The sequence below is a fragment of the Oncorhynchus masou genome, chromosome 31 (genome assembly GCF_036934945.1).
Source record: "Oncorhynchus masou masou isolate Uvic2021 chromosome 31, UVic_Omas_1.1, whole genome shotgun sequence".
NCBI lineage: Eukaryota > Metazoa > Chordata > Actinopteri > Salmoniformes > Salmonidae > Oncorhynchus > Oncorhynchus masou.
In genome coordinates, this window is record NC_088242.1 from 25,684,682 (window position 1) to 25,707,184 (window position 22,503).

Genomic DNA, 22,503 nt, shown 5'->3' on the forward strand with positions numbered 1-22,503 from the left:
TAAGTAGGCTTATGCTGTGCTCAGACTGCTCCCTCTACACACATACTTTAATCAAGAGCTCCTTGGTTTTAATAATTGAATTGATTAAGAAATCTCTGTATGTATTTCAATCAGTGAGCGTGCAGAGGCAGCTCTCCTCTCTCAGATGTCCCGTTATCACCATCACATTACTGGACAATACTCAAGTACTCAATGCAGTACTCAATCTCTTGTGGCATTATCACATGTGGTTCTTAGGTTAAGAATTCATAATGGTTTTGATCCCTCTAGTTATTATAATGAAAGTGTTTTGGTGGGATCGTTCAAATCATACACGTTTTCCAAAATTACAGTGCATAGCGTAGCCTTAAAATAAGGATTGTTTTACAAGATTGAGATATTTCATATTAGATTGGCTATTCACTGAATTAACGCACTCTGAAAAAGACATGCATTTTGCCACAAGAACAACATCCATCCATCGCAACATGATATAGATTCATACAATGCAAATAATATTAAGATTTACCTTCTAAAGTGAAATCCACACGGTTATGGAACAGAATAGAACTTGTGGACACATGTCCTCACATGAAGTCAGCAATCATGTGTAAAACATGAGTTGTACAATATAGCACACCCCTCTTTTTGACCGGGCAAATACAGCAGGCAGAGTGGAGCAGAATGTGAAGAGCCAGCCATGTTCTAGGATGAGGCGATCCTAAACAACCAATGGGAGAGCCCCTAGACGACTGTCAGTTAGGGCCTGCCCCCCCAAGGAAGGAATGGGGCTGAGAAAGAAAAATGGCCAAGGGGTGAGGATTGGAGGGGATACAGTGGTTCCACAGCAAGATGAATGGTCAGGGGTTACTATAGGCCAACTTACACTAGTGTACTGTCTGTGAGGCACAAGCCATGGCAACGATTCCTTCTGCTCCACAGAACTGCACAGTAATGTACTAGGATTTAAATCATGCACCGCACAAATGTGTCAGACGAGGTGACAGACTTGAATCACCATAAAACTATAGTATGAAAAAAACAACTACACATACTACTATAGTTTTTTATTGGAGTTCAACACATGCATGAGCCAAACAATATAGAGCTAGATAAAGTCAGGAAACAGCAGCAGCCAGCACACACAAACATAAACGTCCCTTTATGTTTTACCATACACACATATTCTTTCTAAAAGCAGGCTTTGAGGTGACCACCTGGCAAGCTAATATTTATTTTTGCCTTAATTATACAAGATCATGTATAGAACCATAGTTCCACTGAGCAAGCCAGACCAATATCAAGCTATACATTTTATACTATGCATATTGCATTGCACACACAGCAATATATTTTTACTCCTCCAATACATCAAATGTACAGGGCTACTGTCTCAGCGTAGGGCAACAGTTGTACACACACACTTAAAGTATTCCATTCAGAGATGGGAAAACCGTTTAATAATGTGCAATGTCAACATTTCTATCAAAGAGTCTTTCGTTTAGCAATGTACTGCTTGTTCATCAAACCATGGATTTTTTTTTAACTCAATAGGGTTCTTTGCTTACAGTTACAAACAAACAAACAAACCAATCACAAAGTGGACACTTGTCATAAATAGTGACATTAAAAGTTACTGTAGAGTGAAATTCACCTGGAAACATTTACATAATCTTTACCATTGAATCAGCATAAGAAATGATCAAACTCCATAAAACAGCAACAAAACATGTTTAACACACAATTAACATGTAAAACCCTAATCTCTCCCGTAAAGAAGTCATTCTACTTTTGTACAATAAAACAATTTCAAAAACAGAGATCAGAAGAAAATCCTAAATAAATTATTCCTACACTTGTCAATATTTTGCAACATTTTCCATTGATTACAGATATGTTAAGTATACCAACCCGCTCAACTAGATATTTTAAAAATAAAATAAGGGTAGAATAAGGTCGTGAGTGACTATCAAGTGTTACATTGTTTTAAATTCATGGTGATTGTATGAAACAGCACGTGTATTATCATCATCAAGAAAGAGAATACAGATCACGGTTTGCAATACTCAATGTTCTTGCTCATACTAGTAAGTAGTGTTACCGTTTCTGAAAACATGAATGTCACTTTTTCTAAATGGCGAGTCTCTCTCAGCCTATCCCTCTTTTCAGCACCGTCACCGTTTTGATCAGCGGATTAGCCCAGAGCTAACTGGCTAGCATCGGAGTGACGTGCCAGAACAGCTAGCAAGCCAACGAGAGACAATAACAGGACATGGTATATAAGAGTCCAGGTGATTAAGAAATAAAATAAACAACCTTTGACGCTCCAACCAGAGATCAAACAGATCCCCTTTCCTATATTTCCTTCATGATATTCATAACCATCCCTTCTATAGGTTCATTTGATCACATCCACTTTGTAAAACGTTGGACCATAAATTATGTTATTATTCCAATACCAGACATACAATGTTCAGTCTGTTCAGGTTGTAGTGAAGACTACTAAAACAGGGCTTTAACCGGAAACGGTTATCTTTCTCAGACTGACTGATACAGTGTTACGCCTGACTGAATCTTACAGTATGATACGGTAGTGCATTCACTATGGATGTGATGCAATCATGCTTAGGCCACATGACGACATCTAGACGATGCTTTCCCATCAGCACTGTACCTGTACTGGTCCTTCAGCATATGGATACACAGAAAATCATTGTCAGGTAAATGGTACTACTTATTTGTTAAGATAAACATAACACCCCATTTAACATAACAGTGCATTTTCTTAAGTGACGTTAATTATTTAGTTGTCTCACTTAAAAAAAAAACATCAAATGGAAATTCATCATCTGAAAATAAATCAGAAATCGTATATAAATCTCCAAAGTAACATTCCAGATAATCTTCTAGAATTCTAAGCTGGTAAAATAGATCAATCTCTAAAGGCGTAGATAAGACGATAGCATCAATCCCTAGAAATACTTCATCCCTTGAAAGCAAAATGCCCTGTAGTGGACAAATCACATTTCCACTTCCCTTTTCTATTGATACCCTTTTTGGGTAAAGGCTGTGAAATGTTATATCCAGGTAGACCTACTGTAACAGGCTCCAATGCCCTCATAATAGATCTCCCGTCATCCACCATTTCTTTCCCTTATTCTGCTTGATTGAATATACACACAGCGATTCTACATGTCATTATGTTACAGTTATACAACAAAGCCACACTCAAAACCATGAAGTTAAATTGATGAAATAAGACAACCAATCAGGAGACAACAGAAAATATTGACTAGGAATTAAACGCATAGTAAAAACATACAATGATCCAGCATATTCTCCATTAATATATCTCATCATATTTTTAACGCTACCTTCCCCCATCTGACCTACAATAAAAAAAAGGTTAACAATAATAGTACCTAGTTTTCATTGAATTCCCTTTGACGACCCTTCAAGGGATTGAAGGGTGCCTGGATCTGATAATGCATGCAGTAGGTTAGGGGACGACAGGATAGGGATGGCTTCTTGCTGCCATAACGGAGCAGAATATGGGTAGTACTGTAGGTTGTGTACGTCTCATATTACCCTTCAGAAGAAGACCAGCCCCGGGACAGGGTGAGCTGCTGGTTTATAAAGACGGCCGTTGTTGTTGATACTCCACAGTTCTTCAGAGGCTGGAGACTGTTCCAAACCATCAACTGTTAGATAAGGAATGTTGATTATGGAATAACGTGGCGGTCTTCTCCCGAATGAAGTTAGTCTCTTTCTGAAAGAGGGGTGATATAAAAATCGGGGGGTTCTCTTTGTAGTGTAGTAAATCAATGCGTTGCTGGGTAGTAGAGGGTTAGTTTTGAAGGTAGAGAGAACCAGATGGGGAGGATGAGAAAGTGTGTGTGCTTGTCACAGATAAAAGTCTGGGGACTGAGGTCGCTGGCCAGGTCAGAAGTTAAGGTTAAAAGGTCTACTAAGCGAGGGTTTTTCAAACCTCTCCTCTGGGACCCACAGTCGTTCCATGCATTTGAACTATTCAAGAGCTAACACACCTGATTCAACTTGTCAACTAACTATCAAGCCCTTGAATAGGTGAATCAACTCAGCTAGTTCAGGGCTAAAACTAAATTGTGAAACGTCTGGGAGTCCCCGAGGAGAAGTTTGAAAACCACTGTACTAAGCGAACAGGGCGTCATCTGGTCTTTCAGCCTTCTTCTTGAGTGTGCCTGTAGTTGCACCAGGGTCACCACTAGAGGGCGAGGGGAGGCTGGGCACCGTCTCTGCTGCCTTCGCCCGCTCCTCCAGAAACTTGTCAAACTCTAGAAGTGGAGGAAGAGAGGGATCAGAGGAGAAGAGGTAAGCATATTACACATGCTAGCCAGAGGTGAATCATGTTTCCTACCTTCACTGGTCACCCCCTCTTCTCCCTCATCTCCTTGCTGTTGAGGAAGTGAAACAAAGTTACACATTTGTCCCTCACTGACCAAAGTGTGGAAACTATTTTAAGGACAATCCGAACTTACACAACCACCCTCACCACAAATCCATTTACGTTAGAGAAGTTCAATAAATACAAAGTATTACCACGTTCTTACATCAAATGAATTTAGAAAAAACAACCATGCACCAAAGAGGACAGAAACCCTTCAATACCTAACTCATTTGTTCAAGCCAAGACACACCGGTAGTATTGAAGTATACACAGGAAGCTACAATGGATCAGACACGTGATTGGTCAAGGATGAGGAAATGTGTTGAAGGACAAAGAAAGTGGAATGTGTTACAATTAGATTTCTGAAGAACAAGCTGTCCAAAAGTTGAGGGATGCAACAGGAATAAAAAGGAGAAGAGAAAAGGCAGAATAAAATCATGATGGTCTCACCAAGTCGGTACACAGCCACTCCTCTATGTCATCCATGACAGAGGATTGGCCAACGGGAATCTACAGGGCAACATCATGGACAAACGGTGCAAAAATAAATAAAAAATAAAAAAAATCCCAAAGAAAATTAAACAAATGGTAGAGAAAACACAAAAAGAAAATCAACTTAAATATAATTGAAATATGATGCAAAACCAAATACTAGAAACTCAAAAAACGAACAAAAATGCTAACAAACCACTGCATTTGATAAAATGAGACCAAGACCTCTGCCATTGATCAATGACATGAAGAAGTACCAATGGCACACATGAAACAGAGAGCCATGTGAAGGCTTTGCAATGCCATGCAGTGACAGTGAATATGAACATCTTGAGGCTGTATGAAACTCTGTGGGTGTGGGATGGACATGCACTAGATGAGACTAGTCTGAGTTAGTGTAAGCTTTGGAAGACTGGTTATAGGAGGCCAACAGCGCGCACACACACACACCACGGCCAAGCATTGTGGAAAATAATGTATTGCCCATAGGGCTGACCCCATTTAGTCGACTGGTCGATTGTTTGGTCGATAGGCTGTTGGCCAAAAGAGATTGTTGTTGATCGATCGCAAATAGATTATTTTTTTTTTAGGGCACACAAGAAACCTGTGATTCACGCCTGTCTCAGTGAGTGGACTAATCCATTGTGCAGGCTGTGGGGATGGCACAATCCATCACTAAGGCTGATTATACAGCATACTCATTAGACAGGTGCACCTTGTGCTGGGGACAATAAAAGGCCACTCTAAAATGTGCAGTTTTGTCACAACACAATGCCACAGATATAGCTCAAGTTGAGGGAGCGTGCAATCGGCATGCTGACTGCAGGAATGTCCACCAGAGCTGTTGCAAGAGAATTTAATGTTCATGTTTACCATAAGCCGCCTCCAACGTCATTTTAGAGAATTTGCCAGTGCATCCAACCGGCCTCACAAATGCAGACCACGTGTAACCATGCCAGTCCAGGACCTCCACATCCGGCTTCTTCACCTGTGGGATCATCTGAGACCAGCCACCCAGACAGCTGATGAAACTGTGGGCTTGTAAACCCAAAGGATTTCTGCACAAACTGTCAGAAACCTTTAAGAGAAGCTCGTCTGTATGCTTGCCTTCCTCACCAGGGTCTTGATCCAACTGCAGTTTGGAGACGTAACCGACTTCAGTGGGCAAATGCTCATCTTCGATGGCCACTGGCATGCTGGATAAGTGTGCTCTTCACAGATGAATCCTGGTTTCAACTGTACTGGGCAGATAGCGTGTATGGCGTCGTGTGGCCGAGCGGTTTGCTGATGTCAACATTGTGAACACTGCCCGATGGTGGTGGTGGGGTTATGGTATTTGCAGGCATAAGCTACGAACAACAAACAAAATTACATTTTAAATTGATAGCAATTTGAATATAAAGTGGGTATCGTCAGATGGGGCCACAGTGTCTCCCGACCCCTCCTGTCTCAGCCTCCAGTATTTATGCTGCAATAGTTTGTGTGTCGGGGGGGGGGGGGCTAGGGTCAGTCTGTTATATCTGGAGTATTTCTCCTGTCTTATCCAGTGTGAATTCTCTCGCTCTCTAGCAGGAGCAGTAGAGATACTCTGAATGATCAGCTATGAAAAGCCAACTGACATTTACTCCTGAGGTGTTGACCTGCTGCACCCTCTACAACTACTGTGATTATTATTATTTGACCCTGCTGGTTATCTATCAACATTTGAACATCTTGGCCACGTTCTGTTATAATCTCCACTCGGCACAGCCAGAAGACTGGCCACCCCTCATAGCCTGGTTCCTCTAGGTTTCGTCCTAGGTTCTGGCCTTTCTAGGGAGTTTTTCCTAGTCACTGTGCTTCTATACCTGCATTTCTTCCTGTTTGGGGTTATAGGCTGGGTTTCTGTAGAGCACTTTGTGACATCAGCTGATGTAAGAAGGGCTTTATAAATAAATTTAAGATACTGTGATGAGATCCTGAGGCCCATTATCGTGCCATTCATCCACTGCCATCATGTTTCAGCACGATAATGCATAGCACAATGTCGTAAGGATCTGTACACAATTCCTGGAAGCTGAAAATGTCCCAGTCATTCCATGGCCTGCATACTCAGACAGGTTTGGGATGCTCTGGATCAACAGCGTGTTCCAGTTCCCACCAATATCCAGAAACTTCGCACAGCCATTGAAGAGGAGTGGGACTACATTCCACAGGCCACAATTAACAGCCTTATCAACTCTATGCGAAGGAGACGTGTCACACTGCATAAGGCAAATGGTCACACCAGATACTGACTGGTTCTCTGATCCATGTCCCTACCTTTTTTATAAGGCATCTGTGACCAACAGATGCATCTTCCTATTCCCAGTCATATGAAATCCATGACTTATTTAAAATGACCAATTTCCTTATGGTTCATATAACTCAGTAAAATCTTTTAAATGGTTTCATGTTGTTTATATGTTTGTTCAGTGTAGCTTGTTATCTTGATGTAGGCCTATTTATCATTGTAAATTAAAAAGTCATGTTCCAAGAGCAATGGAAGGGTGGATTTATTTTCTGCTCCATCTGTCAGAAAAGGGAGTAGGTGTACTAGTTATATAGGGCAGGTTGTAGGATGACATTATGAAAATATTCTCTAGTTTTAGTCCCTAGAGAGGAAAACTATGAAGAGAGAGAGATAATATCCAGGCCTTAATTGTAATAACATGAAACCTGTTTCTTTGAGAGCTGTGAAGACATGTCTGCAGATGTATTTATTAAAGATTTCCATTAGCTGCTGCTAAGGTCGCAGCTGCTCTTCCTGGGGTCCAGCAACATTAAGGCAGTTATATACAATAAAATATTACACTTAACACATTTCACAACACATTAGGGGTGTTCCCTCAGGCCACTACTCTTATCACATATCTACAATGAATCCCAAGAGACTGCTTGCACATCCTTGTATGCCATTATGTGTATTTATGTAAGCAAAATGTTGTATACAATACAAAACATACTACAGCTTCAGCAGGCCAATCCTTCTCCTAGAGGTATGCAGGCTTCTGTTCCAGCCCAGCACTAACACACCTGATTTAACTTATCAAACCTAAAGGAGTTGATAATCATGTGCATTATTGCTGGGCTGGAATAGAAGTCTACTCACCCAGTAGATCAGGGAGTGGAGCAAGGTTGGCTCCCCTCGCATATGGACTTTTTTTGTTCACCAAGTAAGTATGCTTTTATAATAGCCTACTTACTAAGATGTCTAAAATGTACAAACACGTTAGATTGTACATTTTGATTCATTGAAGTGAAGTGTTTCATCTTGTTTTAATTGTTAACTTAAAATATTATTAAAGATGAACTAGTGTTAATGTTCATTCATCACAGATCACAATTCTGCAAAAACAATTCTCGAATTTGTCTGTGTTGCTTCCTCAAATGAACATTACCTTTGTGTCCAGTTGTGTGCTCTCCAAATCGGTTTTATTTGATTGTCACCGTCTCAAGATATATATATATATATATATATATATATATATATATATCCCATTTAGCAGACGCTTTTGTCCAAAGCGACTTACAAGTCGGCTGGGGCCACTACTTTTGCATATGGGTGGCCCCAGTGGGAAACGAACCCACGACGCTTGGCGTTGCAAGCGCCATGCTCTACCGACTGAGCCACACAGATATCAGCCATGTGAACCCATTGTGCAGCTTATCAAAATGTCATGCCTCAACAATGCAGCCATAGGCCTACAGTATGATGACATAACTGGCCTAACGGATATGTGCAATCAATATGCCCATTGTCATTGTACATTGAAGCAGAGAACAGCTAAACTCAGTTTCCATATTGATGAGATCGATAATGCATGAGGCTAAGCATGCATGATCAAAATGTCCTACATGATGACTTTTATGACCAAATTGTCTAGTGCAAGTACAACCCTTGCATTCTAGGTACAGTACATTTTTTTTTTTTAAATCTGGCTATTTTTAGGTTAATTAAAAATGTCAAAAAAGAAAAATGTTGCGTGAGGAGATTTGTAATTCTACCTCGTTTACTTGCCGAGAATGATTTTAGAACACAGAGAGAAAAATCTGAATATGAAGAATGCCATGGAGGATTGCAGATGATGTTGATCAAATCAAATTTAAGTTTGCCACATGCACCGAATACAACAGGTGTTACAGTGAAATGCTTACTTACATGGTGGGTCAAGAGATTTGGAAAGCTACAATTTCCTTTACTCAAATGACCCATTCATGTGAAAGGTAGGCCTATTTATTTTACAGGAAGTATGCCATAATTATCAATGTCATTAGACAATGAAAGAGCCATAAGATAATGAGAATCATAATGTTAAGATACCATAACCCAATTAGTAGGATATTACATGGGTTATGGGATATTAAATGCAAGCTTTGTAAATTATACATTGTTATAATTTGTGTTACTGGTGATTTCTATCCTTTGGTGGGAAATCTCACAATTTGTTGACTTTGATCATAGTTTTGATGTCTAGGTTGCTTGATGTTCATAGCTAGCTAGCAGCACAAGCAAACATTGTTGTGCAAATCTCTTCACCCAACATCAACAGCAAAAATCTCTGCAGTCCTCCATGCCATTGACCTTAAGATTTTGTCTCTGTATTCTAGCAAAGCAAAATTATATAGAATTGGAAAACCCGACACAGCAATGATTTACGTTCCTCCATCTGCTTGTCTGTAACTAAATTACAGGTGGGACTGTTCCATAAAAGGACGATTTTCAAGCAAACATCTGCCCCTCACCTGATTGGTTAACAGCAGCGGTGGCCGCGTGTAATTTGCATAAAGCAGAACTGAACTTTATCGCGCCCCTCGCCTTCCCACAATTCCCTGTGCTGCGCTCCCGTTGAAAATGAATGGGGGCGGAACTTTGTCTCAAGCGAATTTGGAAGCGGTGTAAACCCTACCAGTACATACCGTAGCTTCTTCATACTCTTATTAGGCCAAACTAAGACATGTCGAAAAGGTCTGTAGTATGGCAGCATTTCATTGTAGTAATGGATGACGCCAAAAAAGTGGAATGCAAACTCTGCAAACAGCGGTTTGCTTACCATAGTTCGACAACGAATATGACATATCACTTGAAAACAGTAAGTTAGCATACTTTGTTTTTCTAGTTGCATGCTAAAACAGTGACAGGGTTTATATGCATGTGAACATCTCCAAATAATGTAATAACAATGGTATACATCATTAATTCAAATGTAGGCCTACTTAAATTTTAAACTTCGTGTATTTATAGGCGCATCCCCAGTACAGCACGAGCGCCTCCACTGCTAGCTCAGGTTTAACCCAAACCACCTTGGACCAGAATTCCCCAATCTCAGAAAAAAGAAAGAGAGAGATAATGGATGGTATCGTGGACTTCATTGCCTTGGACATGAGGCCCGTTAACCTGATAGAGGGCGTGGGGTTTAAGGATATGATGAAAATCTTGGAGCCTGGTTACACTGTTCCCAAGAGAGAGACTGTTATGCATGCTCTGACAGCGAAATATGAGACCACAAAAGATAAGGTTTTGGAGTCTATCAAAAACAGCCAGGCAGTAAGTTTTACAACCGATATGTGGACCTCACTGAGGATGGAGTCATACATGACCGTAACTGCCCATTTCATTACGGAGGCCTGGGGACTGCAGTGTCTTGTGCTGGAGACAAAGCAAATGGAGGAGAATCACACCGCCGCCACCATTGCGCAGAGACTTGGAGAAGTGGCCGACAAATACGAAATCCCAGGATGTAAAAGGGTCGCTGTGGTACACGACAACGCCGCAAATATGATTTTGTGTGCAGATATACTGGGGCGGGATGAGAAATGGGCAGGCGTTAAAGGAATCAGATGTGCTGGACACACCTTACAGCTGTGCATCAACGCCACTCTCAATCAAGACCCCATATGTCGCACTGTGGTTGCAGCCAGACTCCTTGTGGCTCATTTTAAGAAGCGAACAAAAGCCAAAAAGGGACTAAAGGAGAAACAAAAAGAACAAAAGGTGGTTGAACATGTCCTGATCCAAGACGTTTCCATGCGGTGGAAGTCTTCTCAGACCATGTTAGCGCGCCTGATAGAACAGAGATGGCCTGTAACAGCAGTGCTCTCCGACCCCAACTACACTGGGGAAAATGAACGCAACCTCGATCTCACCCCAGCGCAATGGAACATGGCAGAGGACATTTCAAATGTGCTGAAGCCCATTGTCACCCTGACTGAGTTGCAGTCCGAGGAGGAAAATGCATCCTTATCTGCAACCATACCCATGCTGGCAAACCTCAAACGCCGCCACTTGGCACCAGTGGAGGACGACAGCCCCACCACTAAGAGTCTTAAAACAAGGCTGGTGGAGGAATCTGACAACAGATGGCAGCTCAAAGACCGACTATTTGAGAGTAGTATATACGTCCAAGCAGCAGTCGTAGACCCCCGCTTCAAGCTGCTTTCGTTCCTTGACGATGCAAAACGGGACGTAGCCTACATCAACGTGTCCCAGCTGGCCGACCGGTTGAGCGCGGAGGGAGACAGAGACAGCTCTACACCCACGGATGAAGAGGGACCCGCACCAAAAAGAAAAAAAACAGATAAGGAGCGGGAGATTGATATGCTAATGTGTGGAGATGAGGGAGAGAAAGAGTTTCCGGGGGATAGCAAAAAAGAAGTTAAGTATTATCTCCAAGATAGAACGAAAGTCGACGCTGGACCACTCGCTTGGTGGGGGAAAAATGAGGACAGGTATCCGAGGCTGGCCAGAGCAGCGAAATACCTCCTCTCGATTCCGGCGACCTCTACTCCATCAGAGCGGATATTTTCCAAGGCAGGGTTTATATTCAATAAAACGAGGAGCTGCCTTCTGCCCGAAAATGTTGACAAGCTGGTGTTCCTGTCGCATAACTTGAAAAGATTGGGGAAGTAGGCTATTAAGCGGCACCCCAGGTCTATGTGAGTAAGTAGGCGAGTCCGATACAGTTGACAGATGGAGAAGATGAAACTATTATGCTAAATGTTTGGAATAGCCCATGCTTCTTTTTGTAGCCTATGCAAGCCATTTTATATGTTCAGCATTAGAGTTTAAGCTGATGTTGATACCATTTGGGGCTACACCTTGCTCTTTATTTTGTTATTCATGTATTTAATTCATAATTAAACATTTACTGTTTAATGTTCAACTCTGTTGATTGAATACTAGGCCTACTGGCTGTAACTGCTGCTTTTCATTATTTTAATTAAGCACAATTTAAAATAGTTACATTTGTTATGTTCTTAATTTGATATTTCCATTTTGCAATATCATATTTGAGAGAGAGTCCGTGATAAGCTTAGCTTTATTTAAGCTAGGCTACTGTAGGTATAATTCAGATCGTTAAGTACCATGATAAAGACATTAGAAAGTTATCTGGTTGTGGTAAAAACAATAAGGCCACTGTGGTGTTTAAGCAGAGGTCCAGAGAGACAAAAAATTAAATGCTAATTTCTAGTGTCTTGAGAAATAGACATGAGCAAATTTACAAGGTTTTAGATGGGCCTTGCAGAGTTGCATCTACTCTGTATGGTACAGTCCAATCTGTTTCAGGGCCATTCATACTGTACGGCACACCAGTGTGACATAATATACACACATTATATATTCAATTAAACAACCATTTTGTACTCCCTCTGCTACTGTGAGGAATTTCCTAGTATTTCTCACTTCCCATGTCAGGTTGTTACTACTGCTGCTCTACATACTGTATGGTTTGAAACTAAAACATATTTCCAACTTAGTAACCAGCAAAGTGCACAGTTAAACTGAGTTACATATAAACAAAAAAAGTAGGTATGAAAGGTCAAACAAAAGTTAATCAAGCTCCACTCTACAAAATAATCACAAAATATGGCTGCCCCTCTCCTGCATGATATGAACACATGAAATACACCCTCTAGACCATGGATGGGTAACATGGGGGGGGGGGGGGGGGGGGAATCACAAAAATCTGGACTCAACATGAGAGGCTGAAGTAGTTCTCTGGTTTGTGTAGACATCCATACCCACACCTGGAGTCAGAGCCGGCCCTAGCCTTCTGGGGGCCCTAGCCACCTTGGTAATTCAACCATGATTAGTAGTAAGTTTAGGTAGCTGGCTAGACAATTTTACCAATAAAAAATAATTATAAATGTAGCTCATATGGGCTAATTGAGTGACTGACAAAGAGGAAAAACTACTGATGCCCAACCACATTTCAAAATTGCACTGTGTATTCTACTACTACAACTCTCAAAAGTAAGTTGAGCCCCCGACTAAGTTATTAAAATGTTTATTTGACTTGCTTCTAACATTAGGGGGGCATGTCCCCTTCTAAAGTTCTAAGGAAAGGGGAATGGAACAATACTCAAATCAACATCAAATGGCATTCTCTCATCCGGCAGCCTTTTCCTGACATGGCAAAATTGTCTGTAGCACAGTTCCCCACTCCTCTGCCACAGGTGTGTGGAACTGGCTCATTAGGAGTGCTGTTGTGGGGCGCGGCCGATGCAGTGGCCTTCCAAGGTGCTGAACTGAATCTTCAGTGAGCTTTCTCTCCAGCGTTGGCTAGCGGTTGCTCTCCACGGTTCTGAAAGATCATCTTCAGTGCGCCGTTCAATTGTGTCGGGAACAGGTTCTTGATATCGGACTCCCTCTTTCGTCATTTGTGTCTTAATGATTTCAACAGTGCGCTTAAAGCATCAGAGAAGCTCAGTGCATATAGTTAGTTTTCTTAAAACACATAGGGTGTGTATTGTATGGAAAAAAATGCACATTTAAATAGTTCCACCAATCGATTGGACGGCCGACTAAGATTATTTATTCTTTTTTTTTTTACGTTGGTGGAGCTTTTGACAGTGTAACAGCACATTGAATGTAAAAGTTAAACGTCATCCTTAGTGATGTTAGGGACGGCAGGTAGCCTAGTGGTAAGAGCGTTGGGCCAGTAACCGAAAGGTTGCTACATCGAACCCCCGAGCTGACACGGTACAAATATGTCATTCAGCTCCTGAACAAGGCAGTTAACTCACTGTTCCTAGGCCGTCATTGTAAATAAGAATTTGTTCTAAACGGACTTTCCTAGTTAAATATTATTATTTTTAAGTAGTGCACTTCTCAAAGGATGGCCAGCCAGAGTACTCACCCCTCCTGCAGGTTGCTGCCTGACTTCCAGAAGAGGCAGCCCAATCCCACATACAGCATTAAGGTCCTCTGGAGGAGCTCTGCCAGGAGAGAGTTAGTGTTTAATAACCAGACGAACACAACATTCAGATAGAAATGTATTGTGTAGAACATATCATCAGTCATGTAGAATAGAGAATTGTGTATGCTCGATCCATTACAAGCCTAGGGGGTAAGGGCTAGTCTCTGAATGGGATACCAAGTCCGATGCGTTCTTACGTCACAAGTGTTTCCGTGGTCAGAGGCAGAGCTCCGGTCCTGGTCTGGGCGAACATGTCAAAGTCGTCCTGAGGCTTACAGCTGGGCAGAGAGCTCAGAGTGCTGCTCACACTGTCACCCACATCTGAGTCACAACAAAAGGACATCAGTTATATTGTTCAGACATAATAAAATATGAATTGCATGTGTTAAGAACATGTTATATTGCTGAAGGACCTGGTAAACAGTTCAAAGAGAACAAATTAATCAGCACTCTTACAGTAGATTCGTCTTTTACTAAATAGACTTGGATGGGGCGTATGTACAGTAACAGTGTCCAGGGAACATACCAAGGCCGGCTAGCCGAGAGGCCAGGGAGGCAGGTGAGGAAGGCCGTGCAGCGGGGGTGGTGTAGAAAGGGGGCAGGCTGGACGGGGGAGTGGTGGTGACCATGTTGCTGACGACAGCAGGAGAGCCAGGGCCCAGGTCTATCAGGTTGTCCTCTGTAGCCTCACTGAGGACCTGCAAACAAAGGGGTATGAGAATGAGTGTGAAGAGTGCACGTGAGAGAGTCAAATCAAAATCAAATTGTATTAATCACGTGCCAAATAAAAACAGGTGTAGACCTTAGTGAAATGCTTACTTACGAGCCCCTAATCAAAAATGCAGTTAAAAAAAAATACAGATAAGAATAAGAGATAAAGCTAACAAAAGTAATTAAAGAGCAACAGTAAAATAACAACAGTGAGACTATATACAGGGGGGTACTGATACAGATTCAATGTGCAGGGGCACCGGTTATTGGTGGTCGTATCTACATGTAGGTAGAGTTATTAAAGTGACTATGCATAGATGACAACAGAGTAACAGTGGTGTAAAGAGGAGGGGGGGGTGAAAATAGTCTCGGTAGCCATTTGACTAGATGTTCAGGAGTCTTATGGCTTGGAGTAGAATATGTTTAGAAGCCTCTTGGACCTAGACTTGGCGCTCCATGCGGTAGCAGAGAAAACAGTCTGACTAGGCTGGTTGGAGTCTGACAATTTTTAGGGCCTTCCTCTGACACTGCCTGGTATAGAGGTCCTGGATGGCAGGAAGCTTGACCCCAGTGATGTACTGGGCCGTTCACACTACCCTGTGTAGTGCCTTGTGGTTGGGGGTCGAGCAGTTGCCATACCAGGCAGTGATGCATCCACCATGCTCTCAATGGTGCAGCTAGAGAACCTTTTGAGGATCTGAGGACCCATGTCAAATCTTTTCAGTCTCGAGGGGGAATAGGTTGTCGTGCCCTCTTCATAACTGTTTTGGTGTGCTTGGACACGAAGAGAATGAAAGACCACTTTTAGGAGCCCACTCCAAACCGACTGCCAATTACATTTCCCATTAGTCACTACAACAAACAAAGCGATGAACTAGTCGCGAAGGGGAGGGGGACTACACAAAAAGGGCCCGACACTTGGCATTAGTTTTGTTCATCAATTTGACCAACAAAATGATTAGCTAGAACAAAGGTTCAGGCAAATAAAGCACATACGAATGTGAGAGGTCAGGGAAAATCCTAGGTTAGCTGGAGAAAAGCATGAATATGCCCATGAATGAGGAACAGTTGTAGTTTGTGGGAGTTTTGGTTAAGGGGGTAGGTACTCAGCCAGAAACAGTTAGTAAGAGAAATGCAATTAGATTTGATTGTGGTGAAGAATGAGCTGTTGTGTGCCTCTATGATTTTTCATTCATTTGTGCACAGCGCCTAGTTACCACAACTTTGCACTGGGTGTTGTTTTTTCTTTTGTCTGTGTAAGAGAACCTTGTGAAAGATGGGTGGTTGTGGGGTAGGGGGTATCTTTAGACATTCGGTAGATGTTGCCCCTTAGTCACAGATCTACGATCAGTTTACCCTCCCTGAATCCCAACTTTAACCATACAGGGAGGAAAAATCAAAACTGATCTTAGATCAACGTCTAGCGGCAACTTCATTATACTCCTAGTTTTAGACCGTATCTGGGTCAGTTACTGAGGGGGCTGTGCAGTTAAAACATGCCATGTGGAGCAGATGGGAGCAGGGTCAATATCATTCATTGATGTTTTAACAGTGTCACTTGGTGTCCAAATACATGTGACATACTAATTATTGGGGTGACTTTCATACTTGCCCATGTTAAATATCCATAAAGAAAAAAATACCATTAACATGCCTGGGCAACACGCCACGGTCATTGTGGGCATGATATTAACGGTACGGACAGCGACAGATGATCTAACATGCCTTAGCCTACATCTCTAGACAGAACAGTCAGTCTTTTAGTCAGACTCAACGACGTTACAGAATGACAAAACATTTGTAAGAAACAGGCATGCTATGGAAGATAAAGCATCAAGCAGAGATAGGAATAATATTATGCAAAGTATCAAATAGGAATAACATTATGCATTTGCATGCGCCAACCATGTACAAATAAGGAAGTGATGTCCTAGTTTGTGTTTGTGGGGGGGGGTTACTGCCTATGGCCGTCACTGCTAACTCACCCCATTGTTGATACCCTGAGATGCTCTGCCTGACCGGAACCTCTCGTACCTGAGAGAAAAATGAAAATAACATGTCAAAATAACTGGTCCACGCTTGTTCATAACGACTGCGTTACATGAAGTCATCCATGCCTCTCATAGGAGAAAAGTGTTATTTGAGACAAATGTTAGCCATCGCTCAGTGATGAGAGATGTTAGTGTGTGTGTGTGAGCTAGCCTACCTGTCGTAGCGTAGGAAGATGTTGTTGAGGTCATCGTTGACGTGCAGTAGTTCCTCTGTGACCTCCTCGTTAGACACGCAGGAGATGAGCTCCACTATCCTCTGCTGCATGGCCCGGCATGTCCGGTTCAGCTCCTACAAACAGCACACAGGTTTACACACAGCAGCGTTACCCAGTCTGACATTAACTGTATAAAGGGCTAGACCCTGGGTTGTCAGAGATCTGAAAGGATCTGATGGCATGAGTGCTTTCATGGTGTACCAACTGCAGAAAAAGGAAACTACCAGTACAAACATTGAAAGCGCGCTCTCTCGTGACCTGTGGGAATACCCTTTTCGGTCAATCATCTTTTCTGTTTGTCAAGAAACCAGACCCTATAAATGAACTAACAATACCAGGGTCGAAGCTGACGTCATACAGTCAGAAAGGGGGTTGGAGTCTAACCTGCAGGAGCTCGTGGTCCGAGGGGTCCTCCTGTCCAGGAACCATCTCTGTCAGCATCTCTGACATCACCTTGGTGTTGCCACGCACAATGTCCAGCTCACTGCGCAGCCGGCAAATCTGGACAGCAGAGGGAATAACATGCCAACTCCTCTCAGATCCATCTCCTTGAACCTTAGAATGCAAGCTATCCAGAAGATTTTAAAAGCCTTTTCACAACTGTAATGGCTATTCACTGACTCACTACCTGGTCAGGTGAGGGGTTGATAGACCCAGAGGCACCGAGGTTGGGGACCTGAGGGGCGGAATAGGTAGGAGGGACAGATGCTGCAAAGGGTGGGGCGGAGACAGCATGGGGAGGAGGCTGCTGGTGGGGGATAGGCTGGGCTGGGGGAGGGGCGGTGGCCTTCAGTGTGGCTTGGTTAACCTCAGAGCCAGTCGACAGCTTTAAATTAGAAAAACAAATTACAACAAAATAGCAGATGGATTCTCATACTTGATATAGATTAAGGAAATGCATGCAAATGGATGTGACAGTCCTACTCGTTGAGGAGTGTGGATTGGAGACAGGGTCTCCAGGTCAGACATGGGGAACTCAATGCCTTTCCTCTTCAGCTCCTCATAGATATGGACCACACCCGTCAGGTCTGGACTACTCCTGAACGCGTCAGCCCACGCCTGGGAGACGGGTTGAATGAGAAAGACAAACGTTATCTTAACCGTGTCATGTCTGTCAGTGCTTTATTCAGGTAGACCTTTACACTCGTACCCATATACGGGTTGAAAATGGCAGATTTGCACACCGATAAACACCTTAATTGGAACACAGTGGCTGCACAGTAAAATGCTATGCATAATGTCAGCGCCCTGGCGCTGCGCTTCACAGGGAAAGGCTGTAAATTAAAGAAGACTATGTATTTTGAAAGAGACATTGAGGATTATACTAAATACTGCTTTGATGTCATAAAAGCAAGCAAAACACCCATGAGTCCAAATGTGCACTCTACATTTCCATATTATAAAACTCATGTCAGTGTCAACGTTTATGATCACTATGTTTGATGTAGTTACAAGACATGGCGTCACCCTGGGTTGTTCTGAACAGAATTAGTCTGTCTATTGTGAAGACAATTTGCTGCGGTGCACGCACCTCAATACACTCATGACTCATTTCAATGCGCAGTAAAATAATTATCTGTTTCCTGAATTGCATTGTGAAAGCCTAACACCGTAATATTGTATTGTATAACTTAACTAGTCGTCATGTTAGCAATAGAACAAGATTTCAAATGCTGCCCACCTGACCCAGATTTACAATGGACTGTTTTTTTGGATTGCATAAACAATTGTGTGATGACGGGGATGCAGAGTTGTGTTCCAAACAAAACTACAAGTGTGCTTGCTCTATTTCCTCAAGTGCACAAGTTCTTTGAGTCATAAGTGCATTTAAATGACTTTGGAACTGTGCACACTTGAGGTGAGGTGTGTGGCCAATTGGAGACACCAGTTAGTCCGCTCGCTCAGACCGTTGTCATTTAGTTTTCTTATGTTGCACCTATACATCATTTTCCTGGAATATTCTTATGTTACTGAATGTATCCAGAGTATTTTCAGATTTTGATGTCAACAAATGATGCGAAACGTACAGTAATGTAAAATTAAAATCAACCATTTGGATTCAGTCTTGTGTCAGGTGAACTGTTGTCCTCACCTTTAGTCTAATAATTTCCTTTGGTCTAATAAGCTAATAATAACTATTACTTTTCAATTGATACCATGATTATGCATATGTTTTTCATTTTTCGAGAAGAAACATTTTAACTTAGCCCTATTCATACATGTGTAGTGAATAAACTGGTCAAAGTATTTAGGTCAAGGGTGTCACAAATGACATTTACACTACCACAAAAGCTCTTGTTGGCTGAGCAAGGAAGCATGTGAGTATCTTGGTTGTATCAGTACACATTCATCCTTAGAAGAAAACAGTGCCGCGTTTGTAATAACACTTGCATGTGGTCTGGTGAAAACCATTAAAGTTCCATCAACAGCCACCATCTTAGTGGGAAACTAGAGGCTACCGGAGGCAATCGGCCAGGGTTACCTAAGATCCCCATGGTAACCAGAGAACACCTGGCTGCAGGTAGCACAACACCCGAGGCCCTGCCTGAAGAACACTGGATCCCCCAGGGCTGCAGCCACAGGCAACCAACACCTTTCTCTCCTCAACTAGCTCATACAGAGCAGTACAATATACTCTGAAAGCACTTCCATCTATTTGCTCAAGGACAAACTATCATTATCTCTTAACACAACTGTCAGAATACTTAAAAAATGTGGTTTATCAATAAAAGCTTCTTCTATTAGCTTTATCACCAAAGTTGTCACAAATTAATAAAACATGTCACGCATAAACTCTCTCACCCATAAGTGTATGATCCCTTACCTGGATCAAGGCGAGCACTTTGTCTTGTACGATAGTGGGAGGGTTGTTTTTAGGGGAGATGATTTTTACAAGCACGCCATCTATGAAGTCTCTGCTGGTGACGAGGGCATGAAAACGATGCCCGCAGTTCTTCACACATGTCTCCAGGACGGTGAGTGCCAGCATCACCTCCCTGTAGTTCTTGTTCCCGTTCAGCCTCTTCTTCATTGCCCTGATGGCATCCTTGGGCCTGCAGCATCAACACACAGCAAAGAACAGGGTGAGATTGGGAGAAGACTGACACATGATAACTACAACATACCATCTACTACAGCATAGTAACTGCACCACCAAGCATCATTTCGCCATTTTGACTGAAATAATGTTATTAATACTTTAAAGGATTTATGTAACAGGCAATGCTTTACTAAAAATGGTCTAGGCTACACTATAATGCAGATACATCATTAACAGTGGTAGGTGTGGCCTTCCTGATACAGAGGACTTTTAAGAAACTGATGTCATATTATGAGAAACTGGGAGTAGGGGTAAATCCACCTTCCCTAATTTACCACCCACTTATCAAACAGAAAATGGACTTCAACACTTTTACATCACGTTTAATGGACCAGATAGCTATCCAAGCACTAGATAGTAGGCCAGCACTTGGATCAAATCCATTATTGCTTCTGATAAGAGGCAAGGCAAACGAGAGACCTCCACAGAGAAAGTGTGGCCATATTCAGATGTAGTTAAATCACTAGGGACAAATTATCAAGTCCATGTCACAAAGCTCCAGAATAGGTCTAACGTGTGTTTTTTAATTCACATAATTCATTCATCCTAGTTGGAATGTGCTTTTCTACTCACCCATCCTCGGTTTCATTGATGATGTCACATATTTCCATATTGAGGGCCCAGTCCTCATTCTGAAGGGAGCCATCAGTGGCTCTCTCTAAAGACAGAACATTAAATTCTGCCTCGTCAGAGCAGTAGAAAATTGTAATTTGAAAACATCATTTTCATGATTGCAATGATCACACATGCTAACTTGTTAGCTAACTCATTAGCTCAGTTACATCAACGCTATACTAATTTAGCTAAGTAACTTAAGTTAGTTACCCAGTCATGTGCCTTGGGTTATCGAGAGCTAGCTAGCTAATTTAGCAGTAGTCCAGCTATCAAATACGTGACATATGGTTCATTCGAATAGCTCGTCAGCCACAAACAGTTATCGCGACCAGATACAGACAGTAACGTTAGCTCTCTTAACTTAAGTAGCGAGTGTAAATTAATAAAGTGCAACAAACGGAATATGCCCAACCACGACCTAGCAGGATTACCACGAACTATTGATTATGCTTACATTGGTGAATATATAACTAGTTAACAACATATTTTTGGCCAATTATCTGAAGCTAACCAGCTTGGAAATAACCAAAATGAATGCTAGTCAACTGGTTAGCTTCGCTTATGGGTCGATAGCCAATGAACTTAGCTGAGTAAGAATCAAATGTCATGACGATTCAAAAATGTGAAACACGATTATCTACAGATTCCTTTCAATCACAGTTTGTTAAAAAAAATAAAAACATGTTTTACTTACCAATACAATGTCCCACCGGAGTACTGTATGGATTTCCCAAAAGGAACTCCATCTTGATCGACAACAAACAATGTGTACAATTCACTTCATGGAAAGATACAGTAAGCCTCGCCCATCAAGCAATTGCATTGGCAGAGACAGCCAGTACGTCAATCTGATTGGGCAGCATAAACGTCGATCATTACATTGCAGACCATTGTAAATAATGACAACCATCACTGCATTCATTAATCTAACAGGACTACATGAAGAAAACCTAGATAAAAATATTTTTATGTTGAAAAAATGTTTGTGACTTATTTCCAATACGGTTATGTAAACATTAGATTTTACAATCTGTGCACACAATCCAAAGTATGTTTACATAGAAAACGTATCATGTCCACAAGTGATTTTACATTAGGATTTCAAAATGTTTGCTTTAAAAATAACAGAACAGTGTTTCTGAACATCTTTATTCTAATGCATTTAGGGTTTGATTCAAAGTGGTTTGACACAAAAGCTGGTGATGTGTGTATGTAACAATAAACATGTTTTAGTCAGTTTGACCCATTGATACATTTTTACTGAAGCAACAGAAAAACTAAGTCAGCTTTGCTACAAGCTACTAAGCATAATACAGTGGGAGTGAGAGAGACATCTGGGCTGAGACAGGGGGAACAAGGAATTAACATTCCTCCCCTGAAGGAACAACACTCACTGTTTCCATAGAAACATGCAATGTTCCCAAAAGTCACTGATGACTGAGAAACTGATTCAAAACACAAACTGTAGAAGAGATGGCCATCATCATACTTGGCTGCTGCCAAGTTGTACTATAGGGAATGAGTGTCAGAGAAGCCTGTTCCTCTTTACTGAAATTAAATTACACATCTTTCTATTTCTATAAAAGCCAACTGACATTTACTCCTGAGGTGCTGACCTGTTGCACCCTCTATAATCACTGATTATTTGACCCTGATGGACATCTATGAACATTTGAACATCTTGAAGAACAATCTG

The 22,503-nt window shown here is 41.8% G+C and overlaps 2 protein-coding genes across 3 annotated transcripts; one reads left to right on the top strand and one right to left on the bottom strand.

Annotated features, from left to right (window-relative positions):
- Window positions 1–1,031: 1,031 nt before the first annotated feature.
- On the bottom strand, window positions 1,032–21,581 carry tom1l2 (target of myb1 like 2 membrane trafficking protein). Of its 2 annotated transcripts, XM_064950479.1 has the most exons (14): window positions 21,502–21,581; window positions 20,766–20,850; window positions 19,917–20,145; window positions 18,017–18,151; window positions 17,721–17,918; window positions 17,477–17,593; window positions 17,033–17,166; window positions 16,812–16,860; window positions 14,642–14,813; window positions 14,313–14,436; window positions 14,056–14,134; window positions 4,856–4,915; window positions 4,376–4,412; window positions 1,032–4,292 (listed from the first exon to the last, which is right to left on the bottom strand). In XM_064950479.1, the coding sequence occupies exons 1-14, from the start codon at window positions 21,551–21,553 to the stop codon at window positions 4,150–4,152; spliced, it is 1,614 nt and encodes a 537-aa protein (XP_064806551.1). In that variant the 5' UTR covers window positions 21,554–21,581; the 3' UTR covers window positions 1,032–4,149. The 2 variants fall into 2 exon arrangements, with proteins under 2 accessions (XP_064806551.1, XP_064806552.1); XM_064950480.1 differs by lacking the exon at window positions 4,856–4,915.
- LOC135523661 (E3 SUMO-protein ligase ZBED1-like) lies at window positions 9,711–12,071 on the top strand. The gene is made up of 2 exons (XM_064950478.1): window positions 9,711–10,008; window positions 10,161–12,071. The coding sequence occupies exons 1-2, from the start codon at window positions 9,874–9,876 to the stop codon at window positions 11,823–11,825; spliced, it is 1,800 nt and encodes a 599-aa protein (XP_064806550.1). The 5' UTR covers window positions 9,711–9,873; the 3' UTR covers window positions 11,826–12,071.
- Window positions 21,582–22,503: the final 922 nt, after the last annotated feature.